This window comes from Corapipo altera, unplaced genomic scaffold (genome assembly GCF_003945725.1).
Source record: "Corapipo altera isolate COAL_440 unplaced genomic scaffold, ASM394572v1 57, whole genome shotgun sequence".
In the NCBI taxonomy this organism is placed as follows: Eukaryota; Metazoa; Chordata; class Aves; order Passeriformes; family Pipridae; genus Corapipo; species Corapipo altera.
The window spans coordinates 1032925-1052915 of record NW_020884905.1 but is presented as its reverse complement, the minus strand read 5'-3'; the positions used below and the strand labels follow the sequence as shown (position 1 = coordinate 1052915).

Genomic DNA, 19991 nt, shown 5'->3' with positions numbered 1-19991 from the left:
CTAGATTTACCAGTAGCAGCAAAGTGTCATACATCTATGTTCTCTCTTCCCTCTACCCCATTTCTCTAGGAGTACAAGAGTGATCACTGATATAAACAGACCAGTATTCCTCCTGCTCTTCTCTCCCAAGGAATTCAATCCTTACTAGACAGAGTACACAACCAGGTAGCTGTTCCTTCGTTTCCAACCAGTAAAAAAACATATCCGAAGTACATGGAAAGAGAGACCCAGCTCACCATTCATATATGTGTTATCAGACAGGTGAAAATGCAGTCTCCTTCCAGATTTCTCCAAGAATCAATTATTTGATAACAAGTGGGGAGTTAAGTATAATTCAGTTAGACCTACCTACTCTCACTCATTGTCCCCTCAGAAACTACTAAGTATAAATTGAGTCAAACCAGTCTACTTTAGTTTTGGTATGCATGAAAGGACTTGTAAGGGTATTTCAAAACAATGTTTAAAGACTTCTTTTTTAAGAAAAGATTAACTACTGTGGAAGGCTAGACTAAAATTCTAACAACTAAAATCTCCAAACAGATGAAAAGAAATGCTGAACAACACTAGCTTCCATATAGTCTCTGTTGTGCCTGATAAGATATTGCAAAACCTAGTAGCACCCTGTTTCTGACCTCACTGACCAGTTTGTGTTGTAGTCTTGGTCATTTATGAGGAACCTCTGCATGCTCTTCTGTTCTTGTAACACTTTAAATATTTTTTTCTTAATCTGAATTTGTGACAGAAGTGATTTTTGTGGAATTCTTAAGAACAAGGACAATATTTTAGCAACTGGGTATGATTAAAAAAAAAGTACTGAAGTCCACTGTAAAAACTGAAATTTATCAAATGCATCTTCCTGAGATGCATATTGCCAGTGAAGTTTTAAGATTTAACTTTCACTCACATCTCGTATTAAAATATTTAAATAGCTATAGGGTCTAAGTAGCTGTTTAATGGAACAATCTAAGTTGCATAATCACCACTGGAAACCCACTCCTAGAACCTGATCCACTGCTTTCCACGTTTCATTTTACACTTAATGTTTTAACACAAGGACAAATAAACCAAGCCTTCTCAATTAACTTTCACATATTGGTAGAGTTCACAGCTAAAAGATTTTCTAGGCTCAAAAAGCTCATACAATCATAGAAAATAAACTGAGAAATCAATTCAATAATCACTATGCTTCTGGTCTAGTAACTTTAAGAAAGGCTGAGAGAAAAATATTTCTCCTTCCCAGTATGAATCCCACTCCTGCCACGAGAAGCAATTAATCCTAAAACAGTCAAGTTTAAATGCAAGTTTGTGGTTTGAATTTTTGACATTCAAGAAAATGGTATCCTATGGAAAATGTGCAAATGATCTGCCAAAGCCATTTCACGTCTAGAAAAATAAATGGAGTTAAGGGGCAAAGCCAGGGTTTCCCTAAAACTCATGCAGCAGAATTTCCAAAGACAGCTTAGAGAAGAATGAAATGACAATATGCATCCATCCCTTGAGAAGCTGTTTTACACACAGTAGAAGTCTCTTAAGGAAGGTTAGGAGTATCCATGTGATCAATAATACTTACAGCATATGCACCTATTAAAAATGCTGCGTTTGCTCGTTTCCGCTGGTCAAAACTGGTGTAGTACACTATCTTCTTTCTTGATAGACTGAAATACTGTTTAAAGAATGAAACAAACAAAATATCATAGTAACTAAGAAAAGAATGCACTTTAAGAACACTTCAAAAAAATCCCTTTTCCCAAACTGAAAAAAAACCCCAAACCACTTATAAAGGGATTCTTAAAATTAAAGGAGAAAAAATTACTGATACCCTGAACAATCTTCTTACATCACAGATAAGAGTACAGGGAAGCAGTCACTGTATCAGGGCAGATCTCTTTGTTAGCTGTAAAAAAAAAATTCTATAAAATGCAGCTGAACTAAAATGTTCAGTATATAAAAACCTGAATTTTTTTCCCAAGTTTAAGTATTTGAAAGAACAGCTTATGAACACCGATTAAAGACATTGACATTTACAGACTAAAACTTCCTCCTATATGTTGAATCTCTTTGCATATAATTCTGTGGAGAAGACAAAAGAAAAACTGAAGCAATCAATCTAAAAGGCTCTTTATAAGTTAAAACACTCTTCCATATATACTACCTAAAAATGGGGTAATGGACATCTTTAGAAAACTTCAACAGCAAAAATTGATTTAAAATGGAAAAAAAAGGAAGAAAAAAAAAAAGAAAACATTGCCTGAAAAAAAGACTAGGCAAAGACAAAACTAGTAATACTTGCAATTCTTCTTTCTTTAGGAAGAAAGGAAGCCTCTCTCAGAATCCTGTGGATATAACTCCCATTGAAAACAAAACCATCATGCACCAGAACAGAACAATAATGACAAACTGCAGCAAAACTATTTAAAGCCAGAAAGAGACAAAACTGTCACTTAGAAGTGGCAAGTTGGACAATTTACTGCATTAATAATTTTTTGGCTTCATGAATTGCTACCACTGTGATGCATGTTTGTCCTGACAGATTTTTACAGTACAACCCCAGTTTCGAGGAAGTTATCAGCAAATATACTGGTTTCTGTTTCTAAATATTTGAAGCACCTTCTATTTTTAAAAGTTGCACATGCTATAACATGCCCTAACACCAATGCTGCTGTTACCTGGTTTCACTGTTGACACTTGGGGGTGGAAGATACAGTACCTGCTGCAGAATAGTGTTTTATTTGTTTAAGTAGTGCCAACTGTATCTCACTTCCAGAGATCTGTGTCTACTCTCACCTTAACTCTCGTTGCACATTTTAGAATAGCTTTAACCACAGGATCAAATTTTGCAAAAAATCAAATAGCTGATAAACTCAGGAGAAAACTGATGTAGGTATCACAGCAAGCTTCTTACTCCCAACCCCCAGCAACAGCACCTTTTATAGCAGTTCTAACTGTACATTCCAGTCTGGTCTTATTAGCCACAACTTTCAGAGGTAGAAGGAGTGACAGTTAATGCAACTCTCTGTCTAAATGGGACTGTAATTCCCAAGATAGCTGGCTGCTGTTGATTGGAAGAAGCTGTATCTAGAGACCAACAGCAACATCTCTCTCAGTGTATATGCAAACATACAAAGCACAAGTAGTTATTTAATTAGCGAAGTATTCAATTATTATTAAAACTTGACAAAATTAATCCCAGTATTTTAAGATTCCTCCCTTCTTCCCCCTCCTCAATTTTTTAATTTTAGTGTTCTCTAACTGTAATTCCACCCATGATGTGTAGGTGGGATAAGATTACAGTAGTTATGCAACAGTGACAGAACTTCAATTATAACTTATTGACTACTACTTATTTTAAAGCAAAGTTCTTTGCAGCAGTTTATAGTTCACCAAACCCACTATTTTAAACTGCAAAGCTAACTAGTCAGAAGTTCTATGTAATGAGACCGTAGTTCTTTTTCTATTTTATGGAATGGATTTTTTAATCATATGGGTATATCAAGTCATTTCAGTTTTGAGACACTTCGCACCTGACGTAGTGAAAAACAGAAGTTTCCAGAACATTTTAATGAAAACAATGTATCAAGTGTTATTGCATAATTTTCAAAATGTAAGGTTATATGATATTCAAAAACATATCATGACTAAAGCTTTAACACAAAATTGAAATTAACATTAATTGACATTAACAGCTTATAGCATAGTAGCCAGTGGAAAACAGCAGCATGGTTTAACTTTTCCAAAGCCTATAAGATAAACCACTGTTTTTATTTGCCCACTAGTTACAGAAAATCAAGTTTTACAATAAGTGTTTCCTGAAGTGTCAATGTAATGCCTCTGTTAACATTAACATGCAAATTGTCTACTCAGTACACTTTAAATACCAATACTAAGCTATATGATCTACTTTCAAAAATACTGATTTTCTGACCATACTTAATAAGCTATGTGTCCTCCTTTGGATAGATTCATTGATAACAAGCTTTCAAGACAGTTCTGGAAGGTAACTCTTTTTACAGCTCCAGAGCTCTACCTGAATGGATTAAGGCTTTAGTTCCCTGAGGCACTGCTCAACTCTGAAGAACCAGGACTGTTTCAACAAGAACTTTTTCAATACAGGTTATCCCACAGAATAGCCAGACCTTTAGATAACATAGTTGTGAGTAATCTTCTTTCCTAAAACAAAGGCACACTCTATGAGACATTACAAGTATTCTTCTTTACCAGTAAGAAAATTTTAGCAGTTTCACACATCATTAAAAGACAAAATGTAACAACGGTATCTGTCAAGATATATCCCAAAGGAACATACTAAAATAATTAAAAGCAGAGGTTCCACAGAAAGCATGGCAGGTTTTGGTTTAGGTGATAAAACTAATTTATAAGATTACAAGAGGGTTCCAGAACATGTTATTTTCATTTTAAGATTAGGGGTTTTTTTAAAAATAATAGATAAGTTCCTGTTTCTTGCAGGTCTCAAGAGAGATTCACTTGCAGAGAAACTGATGACAGGCTTAGAAAGTGCCATGGTAGACTAGATTGTCAGCTGTGTAAAATCACCAGATTATTTGTCAGTATTTCATATAATGGATATGGTTAAACACAGTTGTACTGTTCAAGCAAGAAATTACTGCAGTGGGTTTAATAAGCCTGGATCTATGCGAATTCTATTTTTATACACAGAGAGATGTATATATATGTAATATGTACACGTAAATAGTAGTGAATACAAGGGTGGCAAATTGCATAAAAAATGGTTTATTAAAACGCGTGCACTTAACCCTGTCTCAAAATTTAGGCTGTCCTAAGGAGATGCTTGCAATTACTACAGTTCCACATGTATGCCCAACAGTTTTTTTGTATTAAAATAACAAATAAGCCAAACTCCTCTGTGACTCAGCAGCAATACAGTTAGCACACAAAAAATATTAACCCCATAGTTCATAATGCTGCCAGTGTTTTTCCTCCCCTGCCTTCGATCTTCAATATTCGTACCATTTATATCACCAACACTCCTGATCACCTCTGCTCCTGGATTTATTGAGAATGTGTAAGGCTATACACACATAAAACACAGAAGGTTTTTTAAAGCAGTTTTTATGAATTCAGAGTTGTTTAAACAGAAGAAACAAAATCTTTCTTTCATAAATGAACCCCAGTTGCTTAGTCAAGCGTTTTTCCCCCTACAGAATTCAAATTATAAGTAGAAAGATAGCACAGCCAAGCATTTTTTTCGTTGCTGTTGACCTGGATAGTCAAAATCATCTCCACAGCAATTGCAGCATTACAAACAAGGTCCAAAAAGTTTTCCTGTAAGGCATAACCAGGATTTTACCTCAAACTTTCTTGGTAAATGGATATCTAAATAAATTCTTCAGCTCTTCAAAACAGAATTATTTACTGTTTTTAATATCAGGCAGCACACAGTTACCATAGTTTACTTTAAAATGTTGGTCTGCCATTAGCACATTTCAAACTGGTACCCTTCTCCATCCTCACCAGTCCCACAAGAAAGGAGAGAGGAAAACAGAAAACTGCCTCTAATGTCTAACTTCTCTCCCAAACCAGAAATAGATACAGCTGAAAGATTTGGAAGGGAAGTTTGTGGGCTTGCTTGTTTTAATGAGATCTTATACTCTCATTTCTCCTGTTCCTATTCACAGAAGTTTCAAAATTAACAAGTCTAAGTCTTAATTCCTTTTGAGACAGTATATCCATACAAAATCCATCACGTTTGTAATTGTTTTTTGTGCCACACTTCAAGAATCTTTTCTTAAGAAAAGCACATGAAGTGTTTACCAAAGCAAGTATATACCAAGTCATCTGGGCTTAAGCACTGATTGCCTCATTTAGCGAGGCCTACAAATGTGTGCTTCTGATACATGCAGGTACCTGTTCATGCTTCTGCCCTGGGACTTGGTCTTACAAGACTACTTACCCTCTGCAGGTAGGATCTAAAATAGGTCGCAGCCTGGTATATATTTTAACTATTAGAAGAGTAAAGCTTACATTAGCTGTACTGGCCTACCCCAGGGGCAGTGCCAATCAGCCAGACTGGAATCTATTCAACTGTAAGTTTCTATACCACTTTGGCAGTATTCCAAGCTTTAGCTGTTTGATTTCAGGTATTACTTTCAAGTGGTTGCATTATCAGGTTACTCTTCCCTCTTATACACTAGTAGTTTAAATTAACCTATTTGGAATTAGCCTCTGGCAGCAACAAACAGAGGGGCTGAGACTTCTCATCAGCTGTAATCTTCACCTAGCAGTGTCAGTATGTTTGCTTTTTCAACAAATGTAAATGTTGCATTAAAGTGACATCACAGTTTGTTAAATCAGCCCTGCAAATATCAAAGTCAATAGCTCAGTTCCAATTTAGCTCCCTTGTTTATTTTTTCCATGATAATATCTAACCTTAATCATCATGCGTACAAGCCACTTCTGATTACATGCTTGCCTCATTCAACGTAGATGATGGCCTTACAAGAAGAATAAAGCCTGTAGAGACATTCTTGTTCCATACTGAACCATCAAAAAAAAATCCCAGGATATTTATTAGTTGTGTACTTATTTCTTGGGTGAAACTCTGGGTACCTAGGCTCAGGATTGAAGGCATTCTGGTTCAACCATAAAAGCAGGAAGACACACTTCAACAGTAACACATGAGACTGTATTCAGGTCCCAAACTGATCACAGTCTTAATCTGAATCTGGAAAAGACAGAACTGATCTCTCCAGTTTCCAAGGGCCCAGGGAAGTTAGAACAGTAGTTTTACTATTGGTTCTTCTCTGGAGTAACTGCTTCACAGAGTAAGCATAGTCCAATTTTTAACTCAAATAAAAGGTCAACAACAGCAGAATTAAGGTAAAAAAAAATAGATTCCTACTGAGTGAGCATCTTTGGTTACATGTTTGAATGGGATACTGGCACTGGAAAATGAGATGATAACAGTTATAAGTTCTCTCTAGTGAAATGACAAATCCAATGTTCTCCCAATATGAACACACACTAACAAATTAGAAATAGTAGAGTTTAACTTTTTCTCTTTATAAGTAATTTTTTAGAGTTAAGAAGCAATGTACATTTTCACTAGAAGCACTTTTTTTGCAAAAAGTTTATAGCAACTCCATAAACCCCTGAATTTGGAGAACCTCCTCTTAAGAACATGTGCAATTCAGCATGTCCCTGAAAGTAGCAGATAGCATGAATCAACTTGCCTAAGTGTTTCATTTGTGCAGCAAACATTAGCCCCAAAACATAACGTCATTTTTGATAAAGGGACCCTCTGAACAGTAGCCTAAGTTATCACATCTGTAGTCCTATTCTCCCCTTCTGTCAGTAACAGTTCTAATATTTTATATTATAAAGATTTAAAATCTGTTATATTTAGTGGATAGTCTCCTCACTACTTGCCCAGAAGTTACAGTAATTAGTACTTTGAAATTAAAATATGTTTCATTTCTTGAAATTGATAGATTCCCTATACATGCTGCAAATCACTTCTTCACAGGTATTTGGAGAACAGGTTAAGCCCACAGCGACATGTTCAGTGTACTTGTCTGGCTGGGATGGAGCATAACCAGTGGTTTCTGTTACTATTGTCTTTAAAGTGTAAGGTTATGAAAAAAGGTGAACACAGCTTTCAGTGCCTCATCTCATAACCAATAATGAAGGCATATTAATTGTTTTCATTCTTCAGAGGGAAAAGAACTCTCAACAAAGAACATCCTTCAAGTTTAGCAGTCACCATCTAGATAATGAGCACCTAATCACCACTTTCAAACTGGATAATTTTATTTCAATTTCAAAACACAAAAAAATAGCAACATTGTTTTTAAACAAAGCTTACCTTTAGTTTCTTATTTAGTTTACAGCAGTATCTGTATAACATTGCCAAATTTAAAGGTCCAAAATCTCCATAGAAACTGGGGGGAAAAAAAACAATGTTATTTATACAAAAGAGCTAGGCAAATTTCAATGTCCATGTTGTTTATAATTAAAGCTACAAATTAGTAACTTTTGCAGGATACAGAGTAGCCAATATACATGGAACAACAGATAAGTCCTTCACTGGTTCATTTAAGAGGACAACAGTAACAATTAATTTGAACTCATTTGTAGCTTCAGTTTAAGATATTCCAGTAACTACCTTTCCCATTATATACGCACACTAACTACAGATTTTTTTTCTTCATTCCATGATATGCAGTCTGGTTTTGACCAAAACTACAGAGTAAAGAATATCAAGACATGATCTACATTTAAGCCATGTTGACATCCTAGATAAAGATTCTACAACTGCTTAAGATGAAAATATATCATTACACAGTATTAAGAATAAGCTACATAGAATTTCTTATGGGTAATAAAATTTATTGAATTATGTCCAGTCTTGACCTGTCTGAAAATTAAGCATATTTCTTCATATCCCATCGTTCACTACTCCAGAGATTATACACTTCACGTTGAATTATTTTTCCCTTTGTCCCACAATCCTCATCTCTAGACTGTTCTTCCAATCTATTATTTATTTCATGTTGCCAATACCAATTCCTCACTGTTCTTGTTTCTCTCCTAGATTTCTAAACAACCTCTTCTAGAGCTTTCTCCCTCTCCATTGTGCAAAACTGCTCAAAATTTAAACTTCCCCCAATAATTTTCCTTTTGTGTATAGAAATCTGTCTTGATGATCTTTTTGGTGCTTATAACTTCGTTAATATCCTCTTCCCCACATTCTCTCAAACAAGAAAGCCAAGAGTAGTGCAAAAAAGAGACAACTGTATTAGTCTGATCACTATCTAGGACAAGTAGCCTGCCTGCCACACCAATGCTATTTCAGTATCATCTACTTTACAATATCAAGTAACAATGTAAGTGTTGGTTAAGATTCAGTTCAGCCCTTCAGAACAAAATATTAAGATGTAATTACAGAAGCTAACTAGCTGGCTGAAAGAGTAAGCTATCCAACTACTAGGACTTTATTTGCAGGTTGTACAGAAGTAACCAACTCAAGAGGAAAATCCAGTGGCAGTAAAGCAGGGCTTAACTTCAGAACTTCATCTCAGCTAAGTCTCCAGATACAGTCAACAGTTATAGGTATTTTTAAAATAAAACCCTCCATATGGTTTTTCAGAGGTGAAATAAAAAAGTTCTAGGGACAAGTATGAGTTATGACAAAAAAGAAATTAAAACTGGAGCTCTAACAACACTGTAGCTTCTAGAAAAGCCATACAGAAGGCTTACTAACATCTCTTCCCATACTGCTGCACTAACACCTTCTCCAAATAAAAAAAAAAAACCACCCTGTCTTGTTCCATTAACTTTAGAGTATTCTTTCACTTAAATATATGATGGAAGAGTAGAACTTAGGATTTAAAGATTATTTTTGAAAAATACTTTTTAAAGTATTGTGAAACAACATGGAATGTGATAGTTACTATAACACAGAATACTTTTTAAAAAACCACTGTGAGCAAAGTAGCTGAAAGATTTAACGGAATACACAGTTCGCCTAAAGAACTGAAGAACTCAATAAGCCATGCTTTAGGATAAGTTTTTATTTTATTACTATTCATTTGCTAGAAGTACATCAATATGAAGTCATATATCCACTTCTACTTTTCCACATGATTAAATTCAAACAGAAGTATAGGAAAAGTACACAAAAATTAATTTACAAATTTATCCACAACAGACAAGTTACTAGTTTGGTGGCAGAAGGATAAAATACATTTCAGTCTATCCATGAAGCAAAATGAAGCTATTAAGCTTCTCAGTCATCAAGTGAAAGATGTCACAATCTTTGACTGACTATTTCTCCATCACCTATTCCAATTAAGTATGGTGTGTTTCTCTTAACACAGTGGAGGCCAGGGGCAGAAGTATCTGTGTTTAAGTCTCTGGTCCTGTCACCATTTGTCTATGCTGCAGAAACAAAATATTTCTGAGAACCCAAACACAATCATAAAGGAAAAGTACTTTTAGTCAGTGCGGCAGCAGCACTACTACTAAACAAAACCACTGGCAATTCCCAAGTTATTTACATAACATCATGCAGGCAGTATAAACCAGCCACTGGCTTCACTTACAAAACATTGGGGTTGACATGTGAGGCAGAAAGGTTATGTTACATGCATAATTTTAACTTTCTCCACTTAATACCTCTAAAGTGGAATAAGTTGGATTATCCTTTTTTTTTTTAGTGGGGCTAAGTGAAACAAGTGCTTTACAAACCTCCAAATTAAAGAGTTCTCTGAAAGATAATACAAGGCTCTGTACTGAAGTCAGTGAACTCTGATCTACAAAATCTTCCTTCAATTTACATCCTTAGACCTAAACACAATTTCTGACATGTTTAAGAAGAAGGGTTTAATCTTATGCACCCTCATTACTTTTTCTATAAAAGCCCATTTGTATACTTGAATTAGAGACACTTGATCCTGACTCACCCAGAGGATTTTTATCTTAAGAACAGAATTTTGACATACAGTTAAATGTAAGCAGAAGATGGGAAATGGGAGGTATAGGGAATGGGGAGAAACAACACACTAAGTCACCATCTGAGTAAAGAATTTTATTGGGTAAAAGTTGAAGATAAATGTAAGAAAAAGTCAAATCCTATTATATGATAGTCACTGATAACAATCCACTCATTATTTTACTTCCACCTCTTTTACATCTAGGTATTTTAACAATGCATTTAAATACAATAAGAAATCGGGATGTCTCTGAAGCTTAAGCCAGTTGAGAATCACTTACAATGGAGGTGGGAACCACATATGAGGAATAGATGGCAGGTATGATATTAATTAACATTTAATTATATTTTGTTTTAATCAAGTACCTAGATGATAGCTGAAATTATTCTTCCCCCTCAACCCATGGAGGCTTGCTATCCTTAGGCTTCTCAAACTAAGTAGCAAAACCCCAGAATACACTAGATGAATATTTAAATAGTCTATTTCAAAAATACTATCATGATACTACCTGGAAGCAGTAGCTTAAGTTTCTGGTATCTATAGACTCCTAGAACCACTTCTTCCTATAATTTGTTACAACATAAGATCTGAGGTATTTGCTATACTGTATCATAGGAACGGTCATCCACGAAAGGCCAGCCCATAAAGGGCTCATTGGTCTACTCTGTCATGCAAGCAGCTACCGTAAATTCTTCCAGGGAATTCAATGGAATGCAGCCCTCAACTCTCGAGACAGCAACACAAGTCGTTTCCGACTGCAGTTCCATGGGAGGCCACGTGAAGGTGCCATCAGTCAGTTCAAGCCTAAACCGGCACCTCTTCTGAATGCAAAAGTCACTTTTCACTAAGCGTTGGAATACCTGACCCTGGAGTTTCAGAAAAATGGTAAACAGATTTCCTATCCTGAACTATTGGATGGTGCCTGGTTATAGTCAATGAAGGAATAATATAGCCTGGCACACATTTAATTGAATTGATAACTTCCACAGAATTACAGATTATGCTAAATTGGAAGGAACCCATCAGGATCATCGAGTCCAAGAATCACAATACATGCCTGACAGTATTGTCCAAGCACTTCTGGAACCGAGACAGGTTTGGTGCTGTGACCACTTCCCTGGGGAGCCTGTTCCAGTGTCCTGGAACAGGACACTGTTTTTTTATACCCTCTGGGTGAAAAACCTTCTTCTGATCCAACCTAAATCTCCCCTGACTCAGCTTCATGCCATTTCCTCAAGTCCTGTGACGCGTCATGAGAGTGAAGAGATCAGTATCTGCCCCTCCACTTTCCCTCATGAGGATGTTGAAGGTGGCAACGCGGTCTCCCCTCAGTCTCCATTTATCCAGGCTGAACAGACCAAGTGCCCTCAGCCACTCCTCATAAAGCTTCCTCTCCAGAAGCCTCACCATCTTTGCAGCTCTCCTTTGGATGCTCTCTGGTAGCTTTTTTATACTGTGCTGCCCAAAACTGCACACAATATTCAAGGTGAGGTCGCCCCAGTGCAGAGCAGAGAGGGACAATCCCCTCCCTCAACCAGCTGGCCATGCTTTGCCTGATGCCCCCCAGGACAGGGTTGGCCCTCCTGGCTGCCAGGGCATTGCTGACTCATATTCAACTTGCCATGAACCAGGACCCTCAGGTCCCTTTTGACAGTGCTGCTCTCCAGCCTCTGGTTTCCCAGTCTATACACACAACCAGGGTTGCCCCATCTCAGGTGCAGAATTCGACACTTACCCTTGTTAAACTTCATATGGTTGGTGACTGCCCATCTCTCTAATTTGCCAAGGTCCATATTAACATCAGTCAACTGATCAGGCCAAGATATCAAGTTATCTTCCAAAGATAAAATGCATTGCTAATGCCTCACTCCAGACGCCTGATACTTTTTCCCTACAGATGAAAACACCAGAGCAGTAGTTTTCTATTGCCATTCACTTCCCATCAGGGCCTGATGTTACCTGCATGCCACCTTACTCAGTCATTGATTTAGTAACTTGAAAACAGAGCCACCATTTCACAACTGCATTCGTTTTCTGGAGTATGTATCCCAGAAAAGGAGTACAACTACTCCCCAAAGTACAAAGCCTGCCTTCTTGAAGACTGGAAATCATATAAAGTAATTTATCTGCCAAAACAGGAGCCCCCCAAGCTTGAAATTACTCAATCTAAAAGATAAAAACCAAAAGCTTTATAAAATAACATATATACAGCTTCTTAACTGCAAAGCTTCACTAATTTTTCAGCATTTTACAATTAAAATTTACAATTTTACAATTAAAATGAAGCAATGAGACTGAATTACAGTAAGAGAAAAATTCTCCACTTGTTTCTCCCTCCTTTTTTCCTAGGCTGGAACATTCAGATTACTGCACTCCAAGGGCCCTACTGCATCTGCTCTGAGTCTGGTCATTAAGCAGTACAAGAATCAGGTACTGCAGAAGTGGCCAAGTGGCCATTACAGGTACTTGCTTCAAATCATAAGCTGAACACACCTTACACAACAAAGTTCCTGGATGAGCATCAAAAGGATCGGTCCACCCATTCATTACAACCTAACTGCTACTCAGGAAATCTTACCTATTCAGTCTTCTTTCTCCAACTTCTGCTTCCTAGAGTGTGTTTCTCCTCCCTACTTCTCAAGCACATGAAAACAGGTGTGATACTCAGTGGCACTGTTTCCCTGCTCTAGCCCAGTGATTCCAGTAACACGTGAATTCCTGGGAGCTTTCTTATTTGGGCCAAGACAAAATCCCTAATACTTAATACTACTTAGAGATCGCATGCTTCTGAATAGACAAAGGATGATACAGCAAATATAACCCTGGAAAAATCACCTCACTGCTTGCATCTGGAGGTAGGAATAAAGTAGAGGCTCTGTATTATTAAAAAAAAAAAAAACAGGTATTAACTCAATTTCTTCTTGGAACTTCCAAATTCTCCTCAAGATCCAGATTCTTCAAAATCCAACAAGAATTCATTGATTTAAGTTGTAGTAATTAAACAGCTATTCCAAATACATTCTTTTTTAATGCAATGCTCCTTGACATCAAAAATAAATTATGAAGAGGTTCTTCAACAAAAAGCTTCCCTCTGGACGAATCTTCAGGTCCTGCTAGAAGCCTAGTCTCTTTGGAAAGAAAGTCATCTTAACAGAGCCCAAGATCCTCAAATGGTGTTTCCTGTACCAAGCTACACTCCTGCCCAATACAAAACTGGGACCTAGAAAATAGTTCTGGTTTATCCTGGTACCCTTTCACCGGGGAGGGGGGGGGGGGGGGGGGGGGGGGGGGGGGGGAGAGAAAAAGCTGCTCAATACTACTGGCAAATGCTTTTATCTTTTACATAGGAAAAAAGCAAAGACCAATATGGTATGCAAAGACCAATGTATAGGTATAAAATTTATGAAACTGCTGGACTGAAAAGCACACCACAGGTGTTAAGGGATAGCACTTTACAAGTATCAAATGTGAAATTATGTCAGAAGTTTGTGTCTGAAGGAAAAATTGACACTCTCAGTCAGATCTGATTTAATTTCTGAAGTGAAATTAAAATTTCTCATTTTAAGATGGAAAACAACATAAAGCTGGAGCATTACTCTTAATACTCACCTGTAAGAATTCAACATACAGAAGTTTTTCTCCTCTGTATTTACATTCACATTGATAGAAGTTAGAAGTTGGGAAATTTCCTTTTTTTTTTTATTTTGGACTTCAGCTTACTAGGTTGTCTTGGTCATCCAATTGTCAAGGTCAAGTCTTCAAAAGTTACTGGACTAAACAAGGAAGTCCCTGTTCTCTGTGAAGCAACAGCTCTGATTGTTGGAACAAGTTTAAGTTTAAGTTTTCTGTTTCCTTTCAAATGATATAAACCACAGAACGATGGAGAAGTTCAGGTTTCTTATGCAAGTACTGTTAGTGAAGAGCAGAAAGAAGCATTTAGCCAAAGCAAAACCAGACAAGCTAACCCTCACTCTTCTCACAGGAAAGAGAAACTGCTTCTTTGCATATACACATGCAGTGGACAAAACAGTACTAACTGAATTTTGTTGTAGCTAAGCATCTGAAAGTCTTATTCTATTGCTGCATAACCAAAGTAGCTAATGTGAAGATTGCTGTGAAATGGGCAAGTAACATACCACAGCTTGAAAGAAAGCTTTAGTGTAAAGCATAGGATATAGGATACACAGAGACTATCATATTAACTCCTTTTACAGCCTAGATCATGTCAGAGATTAGATCTGCAAAGGTTGTTTATACAAGAGATCCAAAATGAGAACAAATGACTGAATAAAACCGTTATGATTTATGAAGGCTGCCATTACAAGTTCCCAGTAAGAGATTCCTGTTTCACATTATTTAGATTTTAATTTTGTTTGAGAAAGCTACTCAACAATAAAAAAGGACATTAAAAGTTGCTTTGATAAAACTATAAGAAAGCCAAGTTAACCAGTCAAGTGTAGCATTCTCAATCCAGATCTGTTTACTGAAAGGTGAAACATGAAAGACGCTATTCTTAGAGAATAAAAAGCTTCTTACTTAATTGAGGTTTTGCCAAAGCGAGGCTTGTCTATTTGCCAAATGACAGTCTTCATCAAGCTGGATTATTTCTCATTAGCTCCATTTTTCTGAAGTAATGGTTACCTGCACTACATTACCCTGAAAGACAGCGTTTCATTATAAGCAGTAGCTCAGACTTTCTCAGGAGGAAAGTCAGAGTTTCAGAAAACCTCTGACAAAATCTTACAGAAAGAGAACCATTAAAAAGACTTCAGAATTGTATAATTTCATTCAGTTTCTTGTTCTCTTAACTGAGGCATTTACATATCATTTCCCTAGCATAATAGGTTCAAGGTTAAATTGCAGCACATTTAACTAGTGACAGTTGTAGTGAGTTCCTAGTCAGGTAGCATTTCAGATGGGCTTAAATGCTTTTAAGAACCCCTTTATTATCTCTTTAAAGTGTGCGTGTTTAAATAAGACAGTGTTATGAATTCACTAGAACAGTTGAAAACTTCAAGTGAAAACTGAAGGCTAAAGTGCTCGAGATTACATAACCACACTTTGTGTACAATTTAGTAATAAACCACGTGACAGGCTGCAATAGCAAGTCAGCATTTACCAGACCAAAACTTCCGAAACCATTAGATCTAGCACGGCTGCTTTGTTTAATAAATGGGGTATACTACTAACGTACAAAATTACTTCTTTATGTCTCTTCAAGAGTGGGAGAAAAAGGAAGCGAGGCAGCAAGTTTTTAAGTACTGCGTGATCCAATAACAAGCCCTCTGTAATCAGACAACTCCAAACCTACATATTCATGAGGTTTTCAGATCAGATACTGCTTCAGTGAAGCAAACTGACACCTCTGTAAAGTCAGCTAAATAAAATTCTCTAACAAGCTAACAGAATAAGGCCCAAAGAAAAGCAGTTTATTTCTAAGCTCAATGAAGTATCTTCGTCACTACTGTGATGCATCTAAACAAAGTTAAGCCAATAAGCAGTTGTATTAACATAATCAATTACACACCTCACAAGTGCTGAGGACTGCATACCTGAGTAGACATGTCCTATCCTCCTCCTCAAAACACTGAACAGTTCATTTGATAAAAAAGCAGAACTGGCCATGAAATTCTGATCACAACAAGCCAGGTAGGCCATTTTGAATAAAGACCCTGGAAACCACTGTTCTGAGCTATAGCACTTCAAAACTCACTTCCAAGTATTTATTTTGCTATCATGTAACAAATACTTCAAACCACTTTCTCAGAAAGAAGGCTGCATTTTTGATAAAATGAGCAACAGATCTGATCTGGTGTATTAAAGTTATATTCCACTACTACTTACAGACAAGCCCTGACATGAAGCTCCCCACTTTGTGTGCAATCTGTGAAACACAACAGACTGATGTCAAGCTTGCTGATGAGCACAAGGGAAGCTACAGCAAAATTACTATTTCCCCAAGAACCGAGTCTTGCGTTCTAGTCCTCAATTTGCCTCTAGCTGTCCAAATTCAGAAAGATATTAAAGAGATATATAAAACTGTAACCCTAATGGCACCTGCTTTTGCTTCCCTGAGACCATATAAACTTCTTTAAATATGAGGGAGAAAAGAAAGAGGGGGGGGGATAAAATGAGGCATGGGTTTACTACTAAATATTGCATACGCTGACAGTGATAGGTGCAGCAATACAAATATCAGGGGAAAGTTTAGCAATGTTATGCCAGAGTTAGGTCATTATAGAAAATTCATTCATACCACCTGGTAACTGTCACTTAATTTCTACCTCATATCACATTTTAGTATTTTGAGAGCACAAAAGCAAGAGTACTATTATGGTATCAAACATAGGATACCTTTAAAACAGGCAAAATAGAGTAGAAACTGCCAATTCAGAAAATACACCATGAATTACATGTCCAAAATCTTTAGATGTGCTCTAGAAAAAGGAAACTGCTTCCTTCCATTATCTGGTAATTATATGTGATATCAGGTTACACCTGGTATGTACTTAACAGATAACTGGGCTCAGGAGTATACATATGGAATTTCTGTTATATGCTAAAGAAAATTACTTTCCCCCTCCCCTTCAAATTTCTCTGTACTTTTTTCTTTTTTTAAAATATGACATTGTCCTCACACAAAATACCCAAGTAACAGTCCTTGGTTAGCATAGTCCTCTGTAACTAACAGTAGAGAAGCATTCCCCCTTCTTACCCATAAGATCAAATGCCACATAAGATTCCTTCACCCTTCCTAGAAGCATATTAAGAATTAAAACCAAAACACCTCATGTCAAGAATAACACAGAAGTCAAGAAGAGGAACAAGCTTTTTTCATTAAAGAAAGTGGAACATTTTCACACAACGCAAATTGCTCAGGACCTTCACCAATTGAATTCTGCTTTCAATATTAGGTCAACCTTGCCTTGGAGTACTCCCAAGGTGCCTTCCAATCTAAATTCCTTAATGATCATTACAGAACTCACTCCCAACCCAAGCAGCTGATTGTAAAAGTCAACTTTCGGCACGAATCATTGGGAACTTCAGTAGAAGATGCACAGCTTAAGATGAGAAAGATTCGAAAACATGTAGAAAAGCCACCCTAAAACTGCAAGCTGGGCATAGAAAGTAAGTTAAAAACCAAGGACACCTTCACAGGAACAGCGCTGAAGTCACTATAGAAGTAAAGGAAGAATGGCTGATGCTCACAAACTCTTCAACCCAGATGGAAAGTTTTACAAAAAACAGGAGCACACTTTTTGTTTCACTTCTGTTACAGCAACGCCTTTGTCAAGTAGCTAGATAAACCATCAAACATGAAACAGTTGAGTTGGGAACAAAGTACAGAGCATCCACTTTTTAACTACAGTATAGAGTGGTTACTTTATTTTTTAAGTGTATTTTATGTCCTTTAATAGTATTCACAACTATAATCAATTTTACTTTTTACCTTCTGTGTGTAGTCAGTGTTTTCCAAACACGTGAAGCTTTTACTTCACAGAACATACTTTTTCTGCTGTTCTAAAGCTACAAAAGCCTTCAGGAAGTGCTATCACAAAACCTTCTTATAAAACAAGTTGTAGATGCTCTTTAAAATTCTATATTAAAGGTGATCACTTCATAACTCTATACAGGAAAACAAAGGAAGCAAACTATTGTTTCATCTATTCATGCCAAACAAGAGTTTTCTATTTAAGTCACAATTTAATAAAATGTAATTAGAAATCTTCTCCATGTTTTAAACAAATCTTACAAGGTTCAGATACCCTTCTCCTAGTTCAACTACAATTTAAGCCTTCCAGCTGTTTTTGTGGGTCTTTTTTGTAGCAGTAATCTTGTTAAACTAGTTTCAGCTAATATATAAATATATTCCGGATAACTTTATACTCGTGTTCTGTGCAAGTAACTAAATGGGGCAAAAAATATTCTACACAGTATCAAAGTGTGTTGGGAAGACCCTCAGGTGATCACTTTGAATATGCAAAACGTAACAGATCACAACACTTACTTTTCATAGACCAGTTCCTCATCCGTACAAAAGTAGTGGGTATTTACGGTACTTTTCGGTTTATTTCGTAAAGTAGCGAAGTACAACCGATCTGAAAGACAGATTAGGGCAGAGCGTCGGTCGGTCCGGGTAGATGCCCCGCCGGCTGCCCGGGGCACGCCTGTCACCCCGCGGCCCGGGGCGGAAGAGGTTCCGCCGCTCCTTTTTCTGCTGCGTGAGCGGCGGCGGGAGCGCCCGGACCGCTCCGCCCGCGGGCCCTGCCCTGCAGGGCCCCCCCGGGCACCCTCGGGAGCGGCCCCGCGGGCGGGGGAAGCTCTGACCCCGGGCACAGCCGCGCACAGCAACAGGTGCCGGCCCCGCGCCCTCCCCGCCGGGGAAGCGGGGGCAGGACCCGCCGAGGTGCGCCCGCGGCAGCCGGGGGCGGGCAGCCCGCCGAGCCCGCCAGGAAAAGGAGCCGAGCACGCAGCAAAGCCGGGGCAGGGAGGCGGGAAAGCCAGCGGGTTTCCTCTCTGAGGGAAGCCCCGGGACCCCCGCGGGCAGGGGACGGGGCGGCTCCCGCCCCGCTCTCACCTTTCACGAACTCCGAGGCTCCCCCCAGCACTTCGGAGGCAGCCGCCGGCGGCTCCATCTTAAACAGGGCGCGGAGCAGCGAGGCGCGGGGCGGCTCCGAGCTCATGGCGCTCTCGGGCAGCGCCGGCGGGGCCGGGGCGCGCTCGCTGGGACCCGACCCGCTGCCCGGAGGGGCCGCCCGCCGGGGCCCACGGTGCTGCGAGCGCGGCGGCCGCAGCCCGCATAGGAGCGGGAGCGGAGCCGAGAACGAGCCTTGGGACACGGAGGGCGAGCGCCCACAAGGACTCCAGCTCCACCCCGCCCCCAGCCGGGAGACGCCCCCGGATAAAGCGGCAGCGGGCGGTTACCAAGCGACCGGCGGCGCTCTGGCAACCGCGTTACGGAGCCTTTGTCTCCCCGGCCCAGGGCTGACGCTGTGAGTGACCGGCCCCCCCGCACTCGCTCCCCGGCCCGGCAGCGCCCCTGCTCCGCCAGGCAGCGCCTCTGCGTCCGGCGCGGCCCCGCCTCCGCCCCGCCTGCCCTGCCGCCCACCGCCCGGGCAGCGCCGCCGCGCCCCGCTGCGCTGCTCGCTGGCTTTCCCCGCCCGGGGGCGGCCCGTGGCACAGGGCCCCGCGGGGACAGGGCGGGTGCCGAGGTGCAGCTCGGCGGGGAGCGGCGCTGGGCCGGAGCGGTGCCTCAGCAGCTCGGGCGGGCGGCCGAAGCGGCTCTGGGGGAACCGAGTACGGGGGAACCGCGCAGCTCTCGCTGCCCTACCTGGAGCACCGCTCACCGTGACAGACAGGCCGGCTCGCCAATCAAGGGCCGCCCTCCTGCGCCTCCAGCCAATGAGCGAGCGCTGCCTGGAGAAGCGCCCCGCCCACGGCCGCCCGCGGGCCGGAGTTTGTGTTGCCCCTGAGGCGGGGGCCGGACCGGGCGGGGCAGAGCCGGGGGCAGAGCCGGGGGCC

The 19991-nt window shown here is 39.5% G+C and overlaps 1 protein-coding gene across 1 annotated transcript in view; it reads right to left on the bottom strand.

Moving 5' to 3' along the window:
- The window catches only part of CDC14A (cell division cycle 14A), a 55204-nt gene extending 35974 nt beyond the window's left edge, over window positions 1–19230 (bottom strand). The window contains 4 exon segments of the mRNA XM_027651532.1: window positions 1571–1663; window positions 7841–7916; window positions 18478–18568; window positions 19048–19230. Coding sequence (XP_027507333.1) covers window positions 1571–1663; window positions 7841–7916; window positions 18478–18568; window positions 19048–19153 — 366 coding nt within the window. The 5' untranslated portion in view covers window positions 19154–19230.
- Window positions 19231–19991: the final 761 nt, after the last annotated feature.